Source organism: Vigna radiata, chromosome 5 (genome assembly GCF_000741045.1).
Source record: "Vigna radiata var. radiata cultivar VC1973A chromosome 5, Vradiata_ver6, whole genome shotgun sequence".
Lineage (NCBI taxonomy): Eukaryota > Viridiplantae > Streptophyta > Magnoliopsida > Fabales > Fabaceae > Vigna > Vigna radiata.
The window spans coordinates 3,041,200-3,065,105 of record NC_028355.1 but is presented as its reverse complement, the minus strand read 5'-3'; the positions used below and the strand labels follow the sequence as shown (position 1 = coordinate 3,065,105).

The following is a 23,906-nucleotide window of genomic DNA, read 5'->3' as shown; positions in this document are numbered from 1 at the left end:
ATAAATAAAAAAATTTAACTAAAATAGACTTTAATTTATAATTTTAATATCATATTAAAATATAATATAATTTTATAAAATTAATTTTAAAATGAAATTTATATTAATTTATATATTATAAAGTCATTTTATCTCTATTCAATGCTTATAATATATAAATAAAAACAATGTTAGAATACAATTTTATAAAATTAAATTAGATTTAAAATTCATTTATATACTTATTTAAAAAAAATTATTAAATATTCTAGGTTAAGCAAAACTATTTTGGATTCGCAAATAAATGTAACTCAAACCAAATATTACAATAATTTTTAATTAAAGTTCATAAACAAAAGCACAAAAAGCCTAAAGAAGGAAGTTAAGTACAAATTCACATGTTCTGTATTTTTTGTCAGTACCTATATGAAAAATGCACACCAGATTAAGAATGTTAGAGAAACCACAATTTAAAAATAAAAGGGTGGAAGAGAAAAGTAAAATAATATTCAAAAGATAAAGTAATAATTAAATTCTGACTGATAAAAAATTAACAATATATATTTGAAAAAATATTATTCTTTAATAAAATATAAAATATATATTATACATTAATTTATCAAACATTAAAAATGTCATAACGTTATATATATTTTATTTATAGAACCATTTATTTTATTTTAAGTCCTACTATAGCATGTGAAATTTATATTTTTAATAAATGTAATTATGTCACTAATTTAAAATAAAATATTAGAAGCTATTAAATTTATTAAATTGATGGTAGAGGAATCAATGTAAATTAAAATGGGGTGACAATTTTATAAACATTATTAAATCGATAGTGAAAATCAATCTAATATATACATATTAAATTAGTTATAAAGGAAATGAATTTAATATATGTATATTAGATCGATTAAAAAAATAATTGATTTAATAAACCTTATTCTTTACCATATACGAGATCTTATTTTTACTTTGTGCGAATTTTGTTCTCTTCTCACCATCTATAATGCAATCTTCATTTTTTTTTTTTCAATTCTTAACTCTTTTTTTTCTCATTTTCCAAGCTTCAAAACCTTCTCTTTTAAGGGTTAATAGGTCTTCATCTTTATATGATGTTTCACTTCCTCATTTCTACCTATTATGAGACTTAGACTCGCACTCAGATTTTTAACAATAGTTCATTCCACATTGATACACTTCCTCTCCCCTCTATGTAAGGGATTAACACCACTCTTAATTCAAAACCTTAAGAGTTAATGAATCTTCATTCTTGTATAGCGTTTTACTTTTTCATTCTACCTAATATAAAACTTAGACTCACACTTGAATTCCTAATACCAATGTTGGTTTGCCAAATTTCCACCATTGCGAAAACTAGATTCTTCCTCAACACTGGTAGCCAATGCACCTCACCATTACGAACATAGTCAGAACTCCAGCGTTATCACCAACAACATCGGAAAACACAGCTCAGCTCGCAAACAAAATTCACAATGAGTTATTGCAGCACCCTTTGAGTGCCATCGTGCTAGTGTCAAACCTGGAGCTAGAACACAACAAACTAGTGTTGTGCCATCATCAGCTTTCGTCGAAGCATACAAGAGCATCATCTTCAGTCGTGAACCTTTGCAACAAATTTGCTAATGATGCCGCAAAAATACTTTTGAAAATGTTTGTTTAGTTAAAAAGATATTAGATCAGTTGTTTCATAACCGATCTAATATGTCTTCGACATATTACATCCACACATATTAGATTGGTTATGGAGTTGATTTAATATACCTATTTTTCATTATAATGTTATACTTTCATATATATATATATATATATATATATATATATATATATATATATATATATTATCATATAAAATAACACCTTAACATATATAAAATAAACTGAATAAATAAAATAAAAATTTCTCCATAATTTTAACTGCTATAGGAACCTGTAAATAGAAGTGAAGTGTATTTTTGTCGTTCGATTATATATTAGGAGGGCAGGTAGAAAACATGGCTGAAAAAAGAAATGCTATGAACGAATGAAATGGTTCTGAAGAATTTGAGCTTCGTAGATATACCTCGTACTATTATTGATCAATAAATTATATCTGTTTCACTAAAAATTTAAAACCAATCTGATACTCTGGCCATTATGCACCTTTTATTTGTTTTTACATGTATGTATGTTTGGGTGAAGATTATAAAGGAATGATTAACATAATCAATGCTATATGAATGAACTAATTAATCCAGACACCATCACGGAGTTACAGAATTGAAATGTCAACCTAATAGTCACAGTAACAAAAAACCACAGCTGACACATGTTGGATTTTGTAGTGATCCTCTCCTCCTTTTTCAAGTTTGGTTCTGAATGCTGCAAACATTGATCTGATCTCCAGATGCTGAAGAGTGGTAAGAAATCTGAGCCCATCTGGAACCTTCTCAAGCTTGGTGCAATTTTCAATCTTAAGTTCTCTAAGACAAGGCATGGCTCCTTTATCCAACCTCCACTCCTCAAGATTGAACAAATCATGGATAACCAGAGACTTGAGTTGAGCAAAGCCTTTGCTGGAACAATGCAGTTGCTTGCCTACAAATGAATCAAGTTGTAGCTCAAGCAACCTTAAATTTGGAAGCTTTTCTAATGTTGGCATTGGATCTGCAAGAAGTCCAGAACCCGTCAACTTTAGCTTCAGAAGCTTGGAAGAAAGTTGGTGGGGTTCAGGAAAATTCTTTATAGGTCCTTCTATGTGAAGTTTGTAAAGATTGGGACATCCTAATGCAACATCGACAACTGATATATCTTCATAACTAACAAAAAACAATGACTCTAGGTGCCTAAATTGCACATCAGGATACCTAAAGATACCTCCAAAGTTAGGATCATCAATCACTAATTTTCTCAAATTGGTTAATTTCATGAGATCTGTTACATGACACTTTTCTGCAGGGAAGTTAATCAGCGTCTGCAAGTTTTTCAGGTTGTCCAGTTGCCACCTTTCAATGCCATTACCACAAGACTCTGGCAGATATAAATGTCTCATTTTTTGCATGTTACCTATGACATTTGGTATTTGCACAGTTGAATTCCCCGTTAGAAGATCCAGGGTCATCAAGCATTTTAAATTACCTATTGATGTTGGCAACTCATCAATTTTGGTATTTCTCAGACTGAGAAACCTTAGGTGGATCAAATAGCCAATTTCTTTTGGCAACTTTCCTCCCAGACCCTGCATTCCTTCCAAGTTCAGGACTCTGAGTAACCTACATTTTTCGAAAAATGACTTCATCAAGCCCCATTCACTGATTCTAGCTGTCTTTTCATGGAAGCAAAGAAGAGACCTTAAATGGTGGTGGCTTTTCAGTTGTGAAAGGAAGAACCTATCAACATCTTGATCCAAAAACAAGGCAATCCTGCGAACTTTTCCCACTGACCTTGCTCTTGATGTCCCTCTAGATTCATCTACATTCCGGGAATTGATCTCCAGAAGAAAGTTTTCCAAATATGCCCTGTCAACACAAAGTTCCCTCATGAGGTTGTGCATCTGGCAACTTCTAATTCTTCCTGATGAACTCTTTTCAACTACTTGAATCATGCACCTCTCCACTAGCTCAGTCAGGTAACGTTGTGCCACATCCTCAAGAGCTTCTTCACCTTCTCCTTCACTGTGAGCCAAAGATATAATACCCTCTGCCACCCATATTCTAATTAGTTTCTTTGTTGGTATCTCTAAGTTTTCTGGGAAATGAGCCAAGTGTAGGAAACATGGCTTCAACAGGTATGGTAATTCGTAATAGCTCAAAGCCAACACCTCTCCTAAGCATTGTTCTTGGCCGTTTGCTCTCCTCAAATATGAGTTGATGTTCTGGCACACAGTGTTCCATTCATAGAATGTAGGCTTTGATGCTAACAGTCCTCCAAGAACAATGATGGCCAATGGTAAACCTCCACATCTTCCAACCATTTCCCTTCCCAATTTCTCCTTCTCTCTGTAGTCTGTGGAAAAGAAAAACCAGAATTGTACTAGGGTGTGATTTCATTTCCATGTGCAAATCCTATATTTTGTTCTTTGGTAGATAATCAATCCAAGGTCACAGAAATAATTGCAAAGGTCATCTCATGTATGTTGGCCATCAAACATGTAAAGTATATATGACAAGGCTAAACTTTCGGTGAGAAAAAAGAGAGCATAAAACTTTGTTGAACTTTTAACAAGACACAGAAACTGAAGCAATCTATTCATTTAGAGCAAGTGAAGAGCACATAGTAGTCAAGGCACTAACCATTAGAAAACAATTGAAACTCTGAAGTTTATATGACAGAAAGTTAACCATATTGTAAAATTCAATGATGAGTAGTCAATTTTTGTTTTATGAATTTCAGCTTATGATTTCCCCCTTTCTGCAACATGGAGAGAAAATTTCTAGAGGTCATAAACAGGGTTGTATTACTATTTTTTCCTTGTCAATAAAATGAAATTTTCACTCTACATCTTTAATCAACTACCAGAAAGAATTTCAAGTTCTAAGCCCTAAGATTTAGACTAGCAAGTGAACCAATGTGTTAAACAACTGCATTGTGAATAATGTTGAGAAATGGGAGTGCATTATAGGAAGAGGGCAAGGCAAATCTACACACCTGGATCATCAATTTTAAGAAATGACTTCTTTTGGAACAACTCCCAGCTATCAACTTCATTCAAACATTTTGGTGTGTGAAGATAACAACTAGGGTCCATTTGGAATGCAACATCAATGTTTCGAGAAGTTAGCAATATTTTGCTACCAACTGCTGATACTGATGTTCCATGAGGGAAGGCAGGCTTCAGTTTGTTCCATGTTTCTGCATTCCAAATATCATCAAGGACCACTAAGCAACTCTTCTCCATTTGAACTTGGTAAAGCATCTTTGCAAGCTCTTCATCTCTCATATTGTCAATTTCCTGTCTTTGCTCCTGTGAAGGAGAGATCAGCCTAAATAAAATTCCTATCCACACATCCCTTGCTTGGCAGTGCTGTGATATGTAAGCCCAAGCCCAGCTCTTAAAACTGTTCCTCACATCAACACTATGGTACACCTTCTTTGCCAATGTTGTCTTCCCCAATCCTCCCATCCCACAAATGGCCACCACTCTTTTGCTGGGATCCACCAAATATGACTCCAACTTCTTGACATCATCGTCAACACCAATTATGTCCTCTTCAATGACATGTGAATAAGACCTCCTCAAAATCTGTCTCCCATGCATAGAATTTGAGGGCTCTTCTTTCTCAGGTTTTATGCCATAGGTTTTAAGACTCCTTGTGAGGCTAGAAATCCTGGCTTTGACATTATCAACACGAGATCCCACCATGTGGATTTCTATAAACCGGTTGATGATTGAAGCATACCTTTTGATTAGGTTCCACACACCTGGCAAATTTCTTCTTGAGGCCTCTCTGAGGGCATATGACTCAATGACATCATCAGAATCATAAGCTGCTTCTCTGATTTCTGAAATCCAACTCCTTAGGCTTTCGTTTTCATCTTGCCTTCTGTCTGCATCTTGCAAGTAAGACCGCATCATCCTCAATTCAGTTTGCAGCTGCAACACTTGGTCTTCCACCCCATATAGGAATACTGCTTCTCGAATCAGCAAATCACCAAGACTTTGCACTATGAAGCTCACTACAGCCTGAGCCATCATTCGAGGCCCTTCTTCTTTGCGAAAGCAAAATCCTTTTCCTGATTAATCACAACCCTTTTGCTAATTTTCAAACTTGTACACTACTAGTGCTGTCTATTTAACAAAGGGAAGAGAACAATCAAACAACGACTAAAAGGTTGACTTTGAAAACGACTTGTTGCAGTATTTGTCCAAAACACTTGCCCAGAAACTATGCATTATTACGGCTATGCCAATTGGCATCCAACACATGCAATAACTTCTCCCTTCCCAATTCTATCCATGAGCACTTTAAAGTATTAAGCTGAAGCCATAAGTTGTGAAATTTAGACTGAAAATTTAGTTTGATTTTTCAAACTGATTATAATAAAATTAAATTTGCATATATATATATATATATATATATATAGAGAGAGAGAGAGAGAGAGAAAGAGAGAGAGAGAGTATATCTATATAATAATAATTATAATAAAATTAAATTTCCAACATGAAGGGTTGGATTGAGTCCAATCAAAATGCAAGAAGAGCTCAATCTAAACTGTTTGGGACAAATCAACTTCAGGGGTTATTTGTGTATGTGAACATTGTTTGTCTTAACAAATCATTGATTAGTTGAGCTAAACTCAATATAATTAATAAAGTCTTATATTTGAATCTTGTAAATAAAAAAATATCATAACTAAAAATAAGATATCACTAAAAATGATATTAATAGCTTGGTGTTAGACTTTATTATTTAATGAAGTGTTCTTTATATCTACATAATGGAGGTTATATCTACAGGAAAAATAGGTAGTTAACGTGTAAAACTTTTTTCTTTTAAAATACAAAACTTTTTTTTTCTTAAATTTTTTTTCTTTTAAAGTTTGAAATGCATAACATTCATTCTCAAAACACATTCTTCCTACAATATGAATATATTTTTTCATTCTTTTCACTCGAATTTAATTTTTTTATAATCAAAAGACTGATGTTGCATTTATCGTGAAGAACTCTTCAAATCTATTCAATCAATTTTTTCATTCAAGTAATTCAAAATTTAGATCTCCTTCAATACCTAATTTGTTCTTGCCTTGCATGTGATATTTCTTAGGATGTATGTGTTTCTAAAGTTATTGTTATAATTTTCTACTAATATATGGTTTTTTTAGTTCAATTTGGTTGTTCTTATGTTGTCTTTAGGTTGAGATGAATCATTTGTGAGTTGAAAGGTTAAGTAAGATTCTTAGAACTATTTTGGACAGTCATTTAAGGTGAGGAGAGTTAATTTTCTTTAGTTAAAATATGTGCTTGCATTACAAAAAAAAAAAATAATAAGTATTTTTTGACGAATAAAATTTGTCAAAAACATAAAAAATTTATCGATAACAACTTTTTTTCAACGGATTTCGACAGGTCGATAAAAATACAGTATGTAATATTTTTTTATAGCAATTTATATTTGTTGTTATTAAAAGAAATTCAACGGTAATTATCGAAAAAAAAACCATCGATAATTATCAAAAGAAAAATTCATTGGTAAATATCGAAATTTGGTTCATCTTCTTCCTCCTTTCCTCCATCTTTCTTTTAGGGTTCCATTTTTTTTTATTTGTGCATGGTGATTCTCATGGTAGTTCTTATTTGCTCACAACAATGTGAAGTACCTCTGGTGATTTGTGTCAATGTCGTAGTGGTGACTAGGTCTGATGGAGCCACGACCTGCTTCTTTATCATCCTCTTTGTGGTTGTCACAACTCGAATCGTGACGAAACAACAGACCATAAAATGACGGGTTTAGCAAATAGGTTTTGGAGTCACCATCACAATTTATTATTAAAAACTACGTAAAAAAAACACGAAATAAGACATGGTTTACGAAAATTGGATTATGAGTTTAGGAGTCGGCTACTCGTAGAGGATGTATTAGCACCTTACTACGTCAGGTAATACCTTTAATTAAATGTACAAAGTTGATGTAATTTTCAAAATGTTTTTGTTGACACTCTACTTTTCTCTCTCTTTCTTTCTTAAAAATCCATTCTTAGTTCCTTTCAGTTTGTATTTCTTTAGAAATATGTTAGATTTATGTTAAATGGTAAAAATAGATTTTGAATAAAAATATTGTTAATTTTGTATTTGTTATAGATAAGAGTTTCTTTAAATGAGTTGTGTATGTCTCCTTTAGAAAAATTGGAAATAAAAATAATAGTAATATGTATTTTTCATAGATGGGTCTACACTTTGCTTATCTTCTTTTTTACCCCTCTTTTCAATTTCACTGATTTGCAAATTAGCCCTTAATTAATTAAGGGTTATTTTAACCTAAGTTTGACCAACCTATGGAGCCAAAATGCCAAGTTGAAAGGCGTGTGCATAGGTAATTCAATTTGTTCCCGATGTCATGGATGCATCGTGGCTCTAGGGTTCACCAGCATAGGTCGTTGGGTGTTCAAAGGACAATGAGCCCCTATCACACTAGCGTTGGGCACGCCTTAAGTGTCGTTAGGTGCCAATTTTGTTTTGCTTTTTGGTACACTGTTTGTGTATTTTAATTGATTTTGGATTTTGAAATGATTGATGTTATTGATGTTCATGGATATTAAAGTTTTAATATAATTGAGATTGCAAATGGTGGTAGTGTATATATGGATTGGTGCAAAAAAAGGAATTCCACAAGTAATATCCTATTGTTGTGTAGATTGGTAGTGTATGCATTAATGTATGGATTCAAGTAAAGAGATATGTTGGCACTCGAATAAACATTCAAACACATATAAAGTAGAATGAGTTATATGGTGAAAGTAACAAGAGATCTTTGTCTAAGGGCTTTTGCTTGGCCTAAGATGTTAAAGGGGTTAACCTTATATATGGTAGTTAGGATGAAACACATTGACAATGATTCTACAAAGTAGTAGAAACTACCACAAATGCATGCCTTCAGTGAATTTGATATCAGTGCATGTATCCAAATAATTAAGTAAGTGTTTGTACTATATGTTTGATTTCACGAAGACTACTTGAATTGCATGCCTATGTTTTGAAATTTGTTTTTCTTGTTATGTGTGATAATATATATTTTTAGCTATTTTGTGTGTTTGTTTCCATTAATAAAATGAACTTATTCATAACTTTTATCTTGTTTTATTCTAAAATTTATTGTATTTTTGTATCTTCTTGTGTTTTAGTTAGTTTATGTTTGTTTTACCTCTAATATCTCTTTTAAGTGTATTAAATAAGCGAATCAGAAGCATTTGTGATGGAGGAAAACAGGCTAGAACTTAAGGAAGCATGATTTGACAAGAAAAGATGGAATTTTGTAGTAAATACCTGTGTTGGGAGGAACCAGAATCGTGTCCAGCGCTGCAAAGTTAGAGAGTAACCAATGATGCAAAGGAACCTGACGTTGAGTGGCACAAAAGAGGCATTGAGTACCATTTGGTCCTGTAGAGCTGGCATTGAGCAATGCTAAACTAGCGCTGAGCGATATTGATATGACGATGAGTATTGGTGTCACTGACGTTTCAAATAGGTCATTTATTCATGTCTTCTGCGAAGTTGAGTCATTCTTTTCCTCTCGTGTTTTCTTTCCACCTAGAGTGAATAAGAGAAATCTTTTAAGGTTGTTTGAGATGTTGGGAAACATGTTTATAATGTATATTGTCAAAACAAAATCAGTCACCAATCATCAAACACCAAAAGCCTAAATTTATACCCCGAAAACAAAACTAATATATATAAAAAAATGGAATGGTCTAGGTTCAAACACACCACACATAAGTTTCAAACAGACAAATCATTAAAAATTATCTTTATTACAATCATACACAACAAATTATATAAATATATACACATACCAAACAAACATTTAATATAATAATAAAATAATTAAAACACATTTTATACACATAACAATAATTGAAATCATGACACCAATCCATAACAAAAAAAACTATAATCTATATGATATACTTCACTTCTACCATACTTAGTTTCTATTATTGTAATTCATATACTTACTCTCAGCTTTTCTAGATAATTATTTTTTTCAAAGTCTTATAATCTTTATCTCAATTATAACTAAGATGAATTACTAAATAAACAAATTATTTAAAATCTTATAATATTATACAGAATTGTAATAATTATAAATATTTTTTCTATCAATTATATATATAGTTTTGGTAAATTCTAATTTATTTCTTTTTTAAAAATCGAGTTGAATTTCATGGTCATGTATATATTTTTAAGACGATGTTTTACTTAAATATTCCTTTTATTTGTTAAAATCAAAATTAAGAGCGTGCAATTATCTTAGGTCTAATAATTTTTTTGTTACTTTTAATTGTTGAAAAAATAATTAAAGAAATATTGAATCAAAATATAAACTATATATATTTGAAATTTATAATATAATTTATATATTAAAAATGTTAATTTATTATATTTTTAGTTATAAATATATTATGCATAAAAGAATTTATCATAAATTATTGTTATTTGAAACAAATATTTATCATGTGGATTGCTCCACTGCTTAATTCTAGTGTGTGATATCCAGAGAGCGTGGTAAATTTCAATTATATAAATTATATAAAATCCTTTTAAATAAAATGCAACAAATTATAAGTTAAACATGTGGAAGAAAAGATAATTTAAAATAATAATCTTTTTACGTATGTGACACACTCGAAGAATTAAATATTAAAATATCTTTACTAGAAAAAGTTGAGGATTCTGACTTAGAAAATTACGGCATTGAAGATAAGAAAACAACAATTATAGTTTTTGGAACTGAGTGACGTTATCACCTTAGATTAATTATATATATATATATATATATATATATATATATATTAGTTTAAAATTTAAAATAAATAATATCATTATACTATTTTTACTAATATTTTGCTAGACTTATATAAGAAAAAAATCACTCAACACTATCATATTTAGTATAATAATTTTAAAAAAATATTTACGTTTAAATTTGAACCTTATTTACAATAAGTACGAATGAAAATAATTTTAAAAATATATTTTTATTTTATGAAATAAAATGAAAACATTAAATATATTAGCTTACTGACAAGGTTCATTGTATGTAGGTGGGAAGATAAAGAAAAGTAAAATTAAAATTAATAAAAGAACTAAACATCATATCTAGAAGAAACCTTGGACTGTTGGCTTGATTTGAGCTTAGATTAGGCAAAACGCAATCAAATGAATGACCTTTCTGAATAATCCATAGTCAAATCTATAATCTCCCTTTCAAGAACACCTAACTTTTTAACTCTTCAATTCAAGTGCAAGCAAAACCTGAATCTTTCATCGTCTCCAACCCTCTTCTTCACAATCCAAACATCTTCGTCCACCTCAAAGAAGCAACAACAGAGATTGTAACAATGTACGTGGATCACGCCTTCTCGATTTCGGACGAGGATATCATGATGGAAACCTCGTACACCGTCAACAACAAACCCCCCGTCAAGGAGATCGCCCTTGCCGTCTCCCTCCTCGTCTGTGGCCTCCTCGGCATCATCATCGGTTCCCTCATGGCCTACAACCATGTGGGCGGCGACACTGCTCACGGTAACAAAAAATGAGTGATTTTAAAGGAAAATATGTGTCAATTTTGAGATTAGGGATCGCTAATTGCAACTGGGTAGCTGGGAAATTAAAGATTTCTGCTAAATTTTTAAACTTTTTGGCAGTATGTGGTATTTTGAAAAGCGAATATTTTTATTTTTACTTTTTGTTGATTTTTTGTTTTGTTTGAATGGTTTATAGGGGTCTTCTTTGCAATACTTGGAGTAATCTTGTTCATACCGGGTTCCTACTACACGAGGATTGCTTATTATGCTTACAAGGGATACAAAGGGTTCTCTTTCTCTAACATACCCCCCGTGTAGCTCTGCTGTCTAGATATCTCTCATAGGTTCAAATAGCCTCTTCATGTACAGATATTCCCTGGTTATGCTCTATAATATTTCTTTCTTTTGTTTTTTTGTTTCTTTTGCTGACAAATGACGAGTGTTCAGATTGTAATTTGTAGTTGCTCTATATGATACACTGCCACTTTATATGGTTGAAGTTGTTTTCTGAAGTGTGATTTGTCTACTGTTAAATCTCTTTTTATCTACCCTTGGTGAATAATGAAATACTGATTTTATGTATGATTATATAATTAGTAGTAGAAGCACGAGTTGAGGGTTTGTTTGCTGTTTTTTGCACTAATTTGATAGTCACTGCCACATCAACTGATCTGGAAGTGTACTGAGTTATGAGAGTTTCATATCATCTCCTGCTTCTTTTTCTTTTCCGCTACTTTTGTATTCTTTTTAATGGGTTCTCAAGGCATCTTCCGCCTTTTGACTCTAGGGTAGAGATTCAGTTAATGGATGTGGCATCCTGTAATGCATATGCTTCTTCATTCACCAATCTATAATTGATACATCTTTTATTGCTGCCTAACTGATAGATCCTGTTCCAATTCAAACAAGGTTGTGCTTCGCAACTAGTTGAGACCTTGGATTTAATTACTTATATTGCAGAAAGCAGTGATTGATATTAGGTGCTTGTATGAAGCTCAAGTTGTCAATTGAGTAAAACTTCATTGTTGTTTTCATATTCTTTTTGAATACTGTTAAACAAGATCCTCACCAACTACACGAAAAACCAGATATTATGGGGGCTGTGGTGTATTTGCATTTTTGGCTTGATTTTGAGAGATGAAAAATTCACAATGTTTTCCCTTTCAGAGTTTTCCATCTTGAATCATTCCTTTGTTTATGATTCATTGTGACACCAATCTCTTTGTCATGTACGTCATATTTGCCTGGGGAAATTTGCTACTAAAAGAACTATCTAGTAGCAAACAGATTGTTAAGTGCCTCTATGGTCTAGAATCTGTAGAACTGATTCTGCATTTGGGACATATCCTTTTATATATAGATTCTGTTCCAATTCAAACAAGATTGTGCTTGGCAACTAGATGCTTATATGAAGCCCAAGTTGCCGATTGAGTTAAAATTCATTGTTGTTTTCATATTCTTTGTGAATATTGTTAAACAAGATCATCATCAGCCACATGGAAAACCAGATATTGTGGGGGATGAGGTGTATTTGCATGTTTGGCTTGATAAGATGAAAACATTCAAATCTTTTCCTTTTCAGAATTTTCCATCTTGGACCATTCCTTTGTTTGAGTCACTGTGACACCAATCTCTCCCTCATGTACATCATATTTGTGAGGGGAATTTGTACTAAAAGAAATAACTAACAAACAAATGGTTAAGGGCCTCTTTGATCAAGAATTTGGTAGAGTTGGTTCTGAATCATGAGATGTGTGCTTGAATTCTTTTGAACTACACTTGGAACGTATGCTTTTTATTGGGAGCTGTGAAAACTGATTTTCTAACTAAAACAAAGAGGGTCTAATATTTGTAATTGCTTGTATATACATAATTGTAATGAAGTTGTAGCCATTTATTAGTTTTTCATAGCTAAAGGGTAGTATTAAGGAAATGATTAGTCTTTCTGTATAAATTCTGGATTTGCAATACCTAAAGAGTTTAGGCAATCTGTTCAATTTCATTATAGCTGTTGCCCTTTGGACAGAATCTCAGAATTTTAGCATCACAATCCTTGCTTATTTGATCTATAGAAAGGGTGATGATGGCAGCAAAGTACCTGAATTGATACTTGCCGTAATGGATGTATCACAGCTATGCGATTCTGCTTTTGATTTTGTGTGCTGTGCAAGTGAAATAGGAATGTTTGGTAGACCATTAGAGTAGTTTACTTTGAAATTTATAGAAAGCAATTGAATGTGGTATTGAACTTTTTTTATGGCAGTGGTAAATAATTTTTCTTAAAACTATTTAGAATACAAGTGGAAAACCCTGTCATTGTGGTTGTATTCTGCTCAGTCATGGTGGAGTACTTTCAATTCTTGTGCACAGGTTCAGTGTGTTTCACATAGCAGAATCTCTGATCAGGGACTATTGGGGAGCCTTCGTAATTGAAAGAAAAATAAAATGAAGGTTACATGAGATTGTAACCCCTTTTTTCAGTTTAAAGAAAGTTATAATTCTTATAATTTGCATTACTTGTTATGCTTTGCTCTATTGAAACCTACCATTGTCATGTTTTTTTTTTTTTATTGTTTTTGTTGTGTTTACAATTGAACAAAAAAGCAAAAGAAAAAACCTAGAAGCCCTCTATGAACAAAAACGAACAAGCAGGTCTCCCTATTTTTTTTTTCATCATCATTAACTCGTAATAAAAAGGAACTTTCTATGATTATTTGTTTTGCATATGCTTTTAAATCCTTACTCTCTTAATTGATAAAAATATAAGTTAAATATTGTTTAAAAGTTCATTTTAATAAAGGAAATTTGGATGATGAATGTTATGTGGTTCTTTTTCATGACTTAGGATACCACAATTCACAAATATCAACATTAAATACTTTCATTGGGTTCATTTGAAAAAAATTAAAGTACATTGAGTCTCATACATAAGTGGGAGGAACACACAACTATTTGTAAAGGTTTAACAAAATTTCATCCTACCACGAAAGACATCAGAGTGGTCATACAAGAACATAAAGTGATTGAATATGATGACTCTTTTGCAAACTAGACATGAAACATAAGTGGGTAGCAGTAAACAAATAAATGGGTAACAACGAAAGAGTTTTTGTATAAGTTTAACAAAATTTCATCCAATAAAAGTGTTAAGAAGAACAAATGGGATGTAATTCATATTTACCACGAAAGTCATCACTATGGTCATATAAAAACACAAAGGCTAAACCACTAAGCGTTAGGGATAGAGACAAGCTTGGTAAGTCTTATTATTCTTTTGCAAAAAATAGACCAATGAGAGTAGTTTATGTTGTTATCTGTGAATTTCTTTTGCAAAGCAATCATCTTATTCAATCACTTTGTGTTCTTATATGACCATTGTGATGACCTTCGTAGAGGATATGAATTACATCCCATTGGTTGTTCTTAACACTTACAGTGGGTGAAATTTTATTAAACTTCTACAAAAAGTCCTTAGTGCTATTCACTTATTTGTTTACAACTCTCCACTTTTGTTTCATGTTTGGTTTGACAAATTTGTTTTGGAAAACAATCACCAGATACAACCCCTTTGTGGTTCGTGGTAGATATGAATTACATCTCATGATTTGTTCTTAAAAGCTTCATCGGCTTAAATTTTGTTAAATCTTTAAAAAAAGTTGTGTGTTGCTCTCCACTTCTATATCAGACTTGGTCTAATTTCATTTTTCTTACAAAGAATGGACCAAATAAAAGTACTTAATGTTGTTTTTTTTGAGAATTGTTGTAACCTACATCATGGAAAAGAACCACAAACCATTCTTGGTCCAAATTTCATTTGTTTGAATGAACTTTTAAGTAATGTTTAACCTATATTTTTATCATTTAAGAGAATAAGGATTTAAAAACATATGCAGAACAAATAATCATAGAAAGTTATTTTTTGTTATGAGTTAATGATGGTGGAAAAAAAATTAAAGCAGACACCCAAAACAATGGAGAAACAATATAATGGTGGATTTCAATGGAGTAAGCAAAGCAAGAAGAAACAAGAATAAGAAGCATAAAAGGAGCGACAAAAGCTAGGTTATGAAGAGCGGAAAAAGGAAAGAAGGAAGAACTTCTGCCATTGTTAATTTTCATTTTTTAGTGTTAAGTTTTCTAACTCGACAACTTCAAAAAAAAAAAATTCTTGTAAAAATTGACATGTCAAATGTGTTAAAATGTTCTCAAATTTTATTGTTAATATATCATTTTCTTTTGAAAATACACTCATTCCTCAAACACTTTTGCAATAATTGATTTGGACAAAACAAAATCAGTTTCATAGGCAATAAAGTGATCCCATGCAATACGATAGAGGTGGGAATGATTCTCAACCATTAGAATCTAACAGAATTGATTCTCTGCCTTCTTCATGTAACACATAATCGATTTCCATTAATCAAAATCAATTTCCTTCTTCGTCATAGTTTTTTTTTTCTTTATTGAAAATGCAAAAGTCATAATCCATTCTTAAACTCCTCAAGATCAATGTGTAAAGTGTTATCAATGAATTGTGTGAACGAATCTTTGGATGCAAAGGTTATCCATGATCCGTGCAATAGACACATCGAAAAGGATAATGATACTTTGATAACATTTTAACATCATCTACATGTCATTCTTTGATTGGTCCATGATAGTGTTTATGATTATTATTATTGATTGTGAAATAATTTTGGACCAATCAGAGAATGACATGTAAATGATGTTAAAATGTTGTCAAAGCATCATTATCCCATTGAAAAATCCAAAATAAAACAAAGCTAATTAGATAAATTTATAAATAGTAAATTATGTTTTCCTTAAAAAAATTTCATTGAAGAATGAACACATTTTCACACTCAATCCACAATATTTCCTTACACATGAACAAAAATTAACATAAACAAATACATGTCAAAAAGAGTCCAATGAAAGATTAACTTATGAACAATACAATTTCTAATCAATTGTATAAATTAAAAATTAAAAAACATTTTTAAACAATAAAACACATTTTCTTTTTATTCATGAAACTTGATTTTGAATGTAAACCCAACACAATATAATCAAATTTGTATTTCAAAAACAAATTATCATATATATACAAAACTAATATTTTTAAAGTTTCTTTTAAAATACTGAACTAAATAGAAGTTAAGTTTTCACTCCATTTTTTTCTTCACATGAAATTTTTCTAACACTATTTTTTAAAACCCAACCCGAGTCCGATTTCCAGTTGGTTGTTTGGATTTTAGAGGCTAACATCGTACGGTCCAGAGTGGCTGCTAACACGTGCAATCAATGGTGAGACTTCGTCGTATTCTCAAACAAAAACAAATTGAAAAGTTAAATTCTGAAGTCTTCTTCTCCAACACTTTCTCACTCCAATCTAGCCATGGCTGCATCGTATGCAAGACTTACTGTAGCAGCGTTGGTTCTGCTAGCTTTGACACCAATCTTTCCCCAATCTTCAGTTTCAGCTTCATCTGTGGGTAAATTCGTTGACGAAACCATCAATTCTCACAAGATCGTCATTTTCTCCAAGACCTATTGCCCGTGCGTATACACACCCTCCCTCTCACTTTGTTTTTGTTTGATGAATTGATTTGATTCCGTTTTATATAATGGGAATGCAGCGGAGTTTCGAATTCCAAATCTTTTCTTTCTGTGTGGTGGTGTTGGATCCCATTTTGTCGGAATTGTCTTTGAGTGTTTTGGATTTCTTAAAAAAAATATTTTTTACATATAGCAACGAAGGAATTTCGAGATCTGAACTTCCATGACAATATTCGCGTGAGATTTGAAAATTGAGCTGCTTTCTGGTACATAATTTGTGAATTCTGGTCTGCGATGTTGTTTTTGGGCACGTAATATGTGCAAATGTTAGTGGTATCGTGCAAGCTTCACTGTCTTCCGTGTTTGGATATATATTAAAAAAATGGGATTGTCTTATTGTGTTTGAATTGCTTGTGTTTTCAAGAGTACTCCCCACACATGATAATTGGGAATTTCTTCATAAACATTTGTTATAGTAGAAATTAAAAAGATAAAGTGAAAACACTACTATATCAGGTTCATTTTTGTGATTCAAATGCAACAATGAGGTAATGATCAGGTAATAGGCAAAAACAAGCGTTAAGATTATAGGAAACCATTAGGTGTTTTATGTTTGAATTTTCTCATTGCCTAATGATTGTTGTCTGCTCTCTTATCAGTGTCTTGTAAGACACTTAGTCCAATTTCGGTTTTACATTTTGTTATATGGGATCAGCATTACGGGAAATGCCACAAATAATAGCTTCTGTGTTTTTTCACCTCATTGACATGTAAATGCTGCCACACGCACAAATTCAATATGCAAACAAACTCTCGGTAAATAAACACTAAAGTATATGAAGGTCAAACTCTACCATTGAAAAAGAAAAGAAAATGCCTTTGATGAATGAAGCTTGGGGTATTCGCTGACCTCTTTTGTTTTTATTGATTTATTTGGAATTGTTTAGGTACTGCAAGAGAGCTAAAGCTTTATTCAAAGAGTTGAAACAGGTTCCACATGTTGTTGAGCTTGATGAGAGAGGTATTGTTGAACCAGGAGTTGTTCAGCTTACATTTTGTCTTTTTAGCATATATTAATAATTTTACTGGAATTGGTATGGTTCTAGTTCTGATGAAATGAATCAAATGAGAAGTTTTATAATTGGCATTTTTGAAAATCGGGGATGGGTTAGCATCCCAGTTCTTGGACTGAAAGCTCTGTAGGATTAAAAATTAAAGCAGTATAAGCTGTGTCCGAAACAATTTCCTTCTTTCAGGAATTGCATAGTGTAGAGAGAGGGAGAGAAAGCTGAAGAAAGAGTTTACACTTAAACTTGTTTTGATAAAATATTAATCCTGTGTGACTATGTTAAAGGTTCATTGGCTCATTTCTGTTACTGAGATAGTGAGACTTCTTTCTCGCAGAGGATGGTTCAAAGATTCAAGATGTCTTGATTAATATTGTTGGGAGGCGTACTGTGCCACAAGTTTTCGTTAATGGACAGCACCTTGGAGGCTCAGATGGTGAGTTTTTTCTTAGCAAGAACAAAAACTAGCCTTTTCCATGTTCACACAAAATATATTTCTCCTAGCGATGATCTCAAATATTTCTCCAAAATCTCATTGTTGATTGTTGAATTTGCAGATACAGCTGCATCTTACGAGAGTGGACATCTGCATAAACTTCTAGGAATTAAGTCAGAGGGTCATGATGATCTGTGAATCAGGTTGATAATCAGGGAAAACCTTGTCTCGTAGCTGCAATTCTTTGACTTCGAAAAACCTTTGCTTATAAAGGCATAGTGATATTACATTTTGGCACAACTAAAGTTTTCATTTTTGTATGTGATGGATAGTTTTTCAATTATCACTGGAATGTTTCATCTTCTCTCCTTTCTTTACTCTTCCTTTTCTGTTCTTCCCAATTTGTGTGATCCAAATTAAACCTAGCTTAGGATTCTTTATTCATACAATTTCAACCATCTAACCTACTTTGTTGAAATTCCTCGTTGATGATCACTCAGTGGGAGTTCAACATGTTTTTGTTTCTTTGATTCGACCAATACCTTTTTAATACTCTTTAACTCTGCTGTCATCTATTTCTATTTTATCTTTTATGGTTGATATATACTCAACATGAGATTTGAATTTTTAATGTTTTTGCCAATAAAGAGTAAACAGGGGAGTGTGATTCGAGTAACAATAAAAAGTTTTAGTTGCATCGATATGACTTTGAAAATATGTTTTTGAAACTTTTGAAAAAGGTGGTATAGATTGTAAATTTCACTATATTAAGTACTATTAAGGGAATTCAATCTAATCATGAAACCGTCAGTGATGAATATAATGATATTATGGATGATGGGAATAATTAGTGTGGTCTTAAGTTACTTAAAGTCAAAAACTATTCAAAACTATTTTTATTCGTGTCTAAAGTATCAATTGTAACAGATCATCCATTTACACAAACTGCTTTCCGTTCAGATTTCAAGCTTGAAATATACTTCAAACATAATTTACATATTTTGTAAATAACTAACAAATTAATACATACTTAAGGATGTCTACTAAATTGCTCATTTTCTATTATATGTTTAATATATTATTATTTATAATAACATCACAAGATTTAATATGATTATATAATTAACTAAAAAACAAAATTATAAAGCATGTACAATATCACTTAATGTAGAAAAAAAAATCCTTTTAGCTTGTACTTTATGTATTTGTAATTAATTTTTTAGTAGTTAATTTAAAACATAATGTTATTTTATATTAATTTCAAAATCTCTGCATTTTCTAATATGTGGAGACTAGAAAGCAAAATGATAAGACAAAATAACAATTACATAATCCGACTAACAAAAAAAAAAATGATAAAGACACAATTGAGAAAGGTTTAAACCATTTAGTTGTCCCTATTTTTGGGAGGTTTTTCCATTTTGATCTCCGTCTTATTAGAATCCCCAATTGAGTCCCTATAAGTGCTAATTTCAATCAATTAAGCCCCTACCGTTAAATTTAATTAACGGGGTTAACTTTTTTACACAGCTGGAAAGATGACCGGTTAATTTATGTAAACGTGACCTATTTAGAGTTGAAATGTGGCATGAATTAGAGTTGAAATTGATTGAAATTAGCACTTATGGAACTCAATTCATGCCACATTTCAAATCTAAATAGGCCACATTTATAGAAACTAACAGGTCATCCTCCCAGCTGTGCAAAAAAGTTAATCTCGTTAACTAAATTTAACGGCAGAGGCTTAATTGATTGAAATTAGCACTTATAGGGACTCAATTGGGGATTCGAATAAGATAGGGATCAAAATGGGAAAATCTCCCGAAAATAAGGACAACTAAATGGTTTAAACCATTGAGAAATATAAAACTTCACATGGCTAATAATCCATAAGCAAACATGTAAATAACTACATTAGATAATTATACTAGCATATAACAGGTTTTACATCAACCTACCTTAAAGAACTAAAAGGTTACCAATAACTATAACCTCACTTTCAAAAAATAGAAGTTAAATCTAGCTCTCACAATCCCATATCTATACAACTGTATCAATGTCTTTCCTAAGTTAAACCCACACTTATTTTTTCATTTGCTCACACTGATAAAGGTGATCATTACAAAAAAAGAACAACAAACACAAAAAGCATTAGCACAAGAGAGGGAAACTAGTTTATAAAAGAAATAGTCATATAGAAATTAAACTGATTTCATCATAAATTAGTGTATTTCAAATATTCATAAAAATATCAAACATATAATTATAGACTCTCTAAACTCAATTATTCGGATCTAGGCATTAATGTATGATTTTTGGTAAATTTTTCACTTGTGGAGGCCTCTACTGCTCTATAGAGTCATTGTTAATGGGTTTCGTCATACTACACACAAGGTTAGTGCTTTTAATTATCATAAGAATCTTGGTGTCGTTCTTAATGATAGGACCTCCCGCTCCTCTCACCACATAATTCATTCTACTCTACGTGAGTCTTGAATAGGTATTAGAGTATCAGGATAAACCTTCAGTATTGACTTCTTACGTTAATGCATACACTAAAGGAACGCCATCATAGAATCTCCCTACAAGAATCTTGGGAATTCCGCCAAACTCATACTTTCATCCACAAACATGATTCCACATCAAATTCCAAATACCAAACAATCACTTATACATGTAGTCATCCATACTAAGTAATATCATGTTCATGATCAATTACAATCATCATATATTTCCATACATGTCCATATCCATTAATAAGCCCATCATCATTATCAAAAATTTATACATCATTATACACATGCATATTCATCAATGAATCCATCAACAATTCTATAAATAACCATAGACTTTCTCTTATTCCAAGATCAAACAAAAACGATAAAGAAGAAATGTTTTTCACAAAAAAAAAAAAAAAGAAACTTCAAATAGGACAAACATAAGAGACTAATTTTTCTATTTATAGACCTCTAATCAAAGATTCCAAAAATCAAAGTAACATTTTATGTGTCTAGGACTTGTCAAAATTTCAACTAGGTCTGAAGGTTAACGAAGTGGGAATCCCATTTTTCCCAAGATGAGGTTGACTAAAAAAAAAGGGTGGCATTCGGTGTTTAAAAACTAGTGCGCAACGGTACAATCCCTGGAACCCATTTATTCGAGTGCTCTCGATGGTTTAAAAGTGGCACTTGATGCCTCCAAAATCAATGGCCACTATCTAAGTGGAGTCCTGCGACATTTCAACAACGCCTTACGATATTAGAAAACCTAAACTTTACATTTTGAGTAATATGACACTCTTTAAGTCAATTCTCAATGTTTAAACACTTCAATGATCATAAGTTTCATGTTCCTTAGATCAACTAGTGTCAAATTACCCAATTCAAATCTCACATAGACATTCTCGACAACTCATCAATCAATTTTAAGTTTTTCACAAACTCAATACACACTAACCATGATTATGCATAGATTCACAAATAATTTAAGTGAAAATAGATTTCAAATAATTCAACATAATTTAATAGATTTCGCATTCAATTTAGGTTAAGTCAAAATCAATCTTTCAAGTAAACTAAACATGCAATTTCACAATTCAAAATACAACTCACCACTCATTTTTACACGTCAAAATAAAATTCCAAAGAAAATTAACTAAGTTAGCTTCTCTCATTTTAAAAACAAGGTTTAAACCTCTTTTTGGTCCCTAAGTTATGAGTGGATGTTCAGTTTAGTCTCCGCTTTTAAAAATGTAAACCTTTGATTCCTAAGTTATAAAAAATGTATCAAATGAGTCCTTTTTTTATGTTCATGGTCAAAGTACAAATAACAATCTAAAATGTTGTTATTATTAAGAAAAAAATCAGAGCAATATAAAGATGTAGACCAAAAACAATATTTCAAGTCAAAAAATGACTCATTTGATACATTTTTTATAACTTAAGGACCAAAGATTTACATTTTTAAAAACGGGGACTAAACTGAACATCCGCTCATAACTTAGGGACCAAAAAGATGTTTAAACCTAAAAACAACCTTAAAATAGATCGACGAAAACTCCAAACATAGAAACAACATAAAAATAAGGGAATTGAAACCAAAACCACCACCTATTAGCAAAAAGCAAAAACAAAGGTTTTAAGAGCACGTCCAACCCAATAAAGACCACTTGCAAAGCCTGAGTATCAAAGAAGAATGAAATTTTCAACTTAACCAATTGGATATTTTGTTTGGTAAAACTTGAAAAGTTCTTTATAGTGAATACAAGCGCAATCTTTTATCACAAAGAAGATAGAATTTTAAGCGACAAAGCTGATACAAAAGAATAAAACTACAGAGAAAAAAAAGTTAGAAAAGAGAAAATACACATTCAGTTTTTCTAAAGCAATTTAGCTTTTGGTTCTTTAAAAAAAAAACAAACTGTTTTGAATTTTAAAAGGATTTTCGCCCAATAGATAAAAAATAACAGGAACTTAACTCAAAATACCAAAATTTATAAGTAACTTAAAACTTAATTAAATATTTTTATACTGATTATTTTAAATTATATTTATTTAATTTTTAATTAGTTTATAACAGGAAATTTATTCATATAAATTTTCTTACTAGTATAATGTACACGTTTTTTTTTTTTTTTTTTTATGTGGAGCTAATTGGTCTTATCTTGACTTTGGAGAATGCTATAATTCATAGTAATATACATTTGTGGTTTGAATGTGATTTTTCTTAATTTGTCAACTCTTATCTTGTCCTTAGTCTATTCCTTCCATTATTAGATAAAAAGATGGATAAAATGCATATAAGATTACAACAACATAAACTTTGAGGTGTCTCATTTGTAAAAGTAATCGATGTGCAGATAATTTTGCTAATAGATTGGACTTTACTTAATATACTATTCTTGCTTCTTTTATTAGTCATCGAATAGTGTAACAACAAAACAAAATATTTAATCATAATTATTTTGAATTAAATAATTTCAAAATGTTAAGAAATTTCTCAAGAGAAATTAGTATCCATCAAACAGGATTTTAGTAGGAGAGTCAAACCTAAACTTGGGAGTGTTTTTTTCTTTAAAATCCTTGACTATTTATGTTAATTTGATTTGACTCGTTATTTAATAATTTAGACTTTAAGTCTTGAAAGATAAAAACGCGTATGATTATGATTTTCAGATGAAAATTTTGTTTTGAAAAGATGTTGTGATTGTGAATGCATGAGCATGCAAGTGCGAAAAGAATAATGAAAATAACCTAATACATACATTCTCTTGAAATGCATCAACATCAAAACCAAAAACTCAACATCTTTTTCCATAACGTGTTATCATTAATTGTATTGCTAAATTTCGTAAATGTTTCTTCATTTTCTTTTCCAACGTTGCTCTCATCAAACAAATGGTGTCGTTTCTTACGTAGTTGCAAACTTGGTACATTGTATCTTCACTTTTTATCATGATTTTTATATGTTTATTGTTGGAGATTGTATAGAAAGAAAATGCAAGAAGTATTACAAGAAATACAAAATATACTTAAAGTTAAATATAAAATGATTAAAACAAATAAACTATAACAAGGTAAAAGAAAAAAAAATGAAGTGTCTAAATATAAATT

General features: G+C 31.1%; 3 protein-coding genes across 3 annotated transcripts; 2 read left to right on the top strand and 1 right to left on the bottom strand.

Moving 5' to 3' along the window:
* Nucleotides 1-2,196: 2,196 nt before the first annotated feature.
* On the bottom strand, nt 2,197-5,925 carry LOC106759875 (putative disease resistance protein At1g50180). The gene is made up of 2 exons (XM_014643245.2): nt 4,633-5,925; nt 2,197-3,990 (listed from the first exon to the last, which is right to left on the bottom strand). Exons 1-2 carry the CDS (start codon nt 5,678-5,680, stop codon nt 2,279-2,281), a joined length of 2,760 nt encoding a protein of 919 aa, XP_014498731.1. The 5' UTR covers nt 5,681-5,925; the 3' UTR covers nt 2,197-2,278.
* Nucleotides 5,926-10,818: 4,893 nt separating this feature from the next.
* Nucleotides 10,819-11,744, top strand: LOC106761304 (transmembrane protein 230). The gene is made up of 2 exons (XM_014644843.2): nt 10,819-11,230; nt 11,429-11,744. Exons 1-2 carry the CDS (start codon nt 11,044-11,046, stop codon nt 11,548-11,550), a joined length of 309 nt encoding a protein of 102 aa, XP_014500329.1. The 5' UTR covers nt 10,819-11,043; the 3' UTR covers nt 11,551-11,744.
* A 4,834-nt stretch (nt 11,745-16,578) lies between these two features.
* On the top strand, nt 16,579-18,673 carry LOC106761150 (glutaredoxin-C4). The gene is made up of 4 exons (XM_014644664.2): nt 16,579-16,791; nt 17,739-17,812; nt 18,196-18,294; nt 18,416-18,673. Exons 1-4 carry the CDS (start codon nt 16,631-16,633, stop codon nt 18,490-18,492), a joined length of 411 nt encoding a protein of 136 aa, XP_014500150.1. The 5' UTR covers nt 16,579-16,630; the 3' UTR covers nt 18,493-18,673.
* Nucleotides 18,674-23,906: the final 5,233 nt, after the last annotated feature.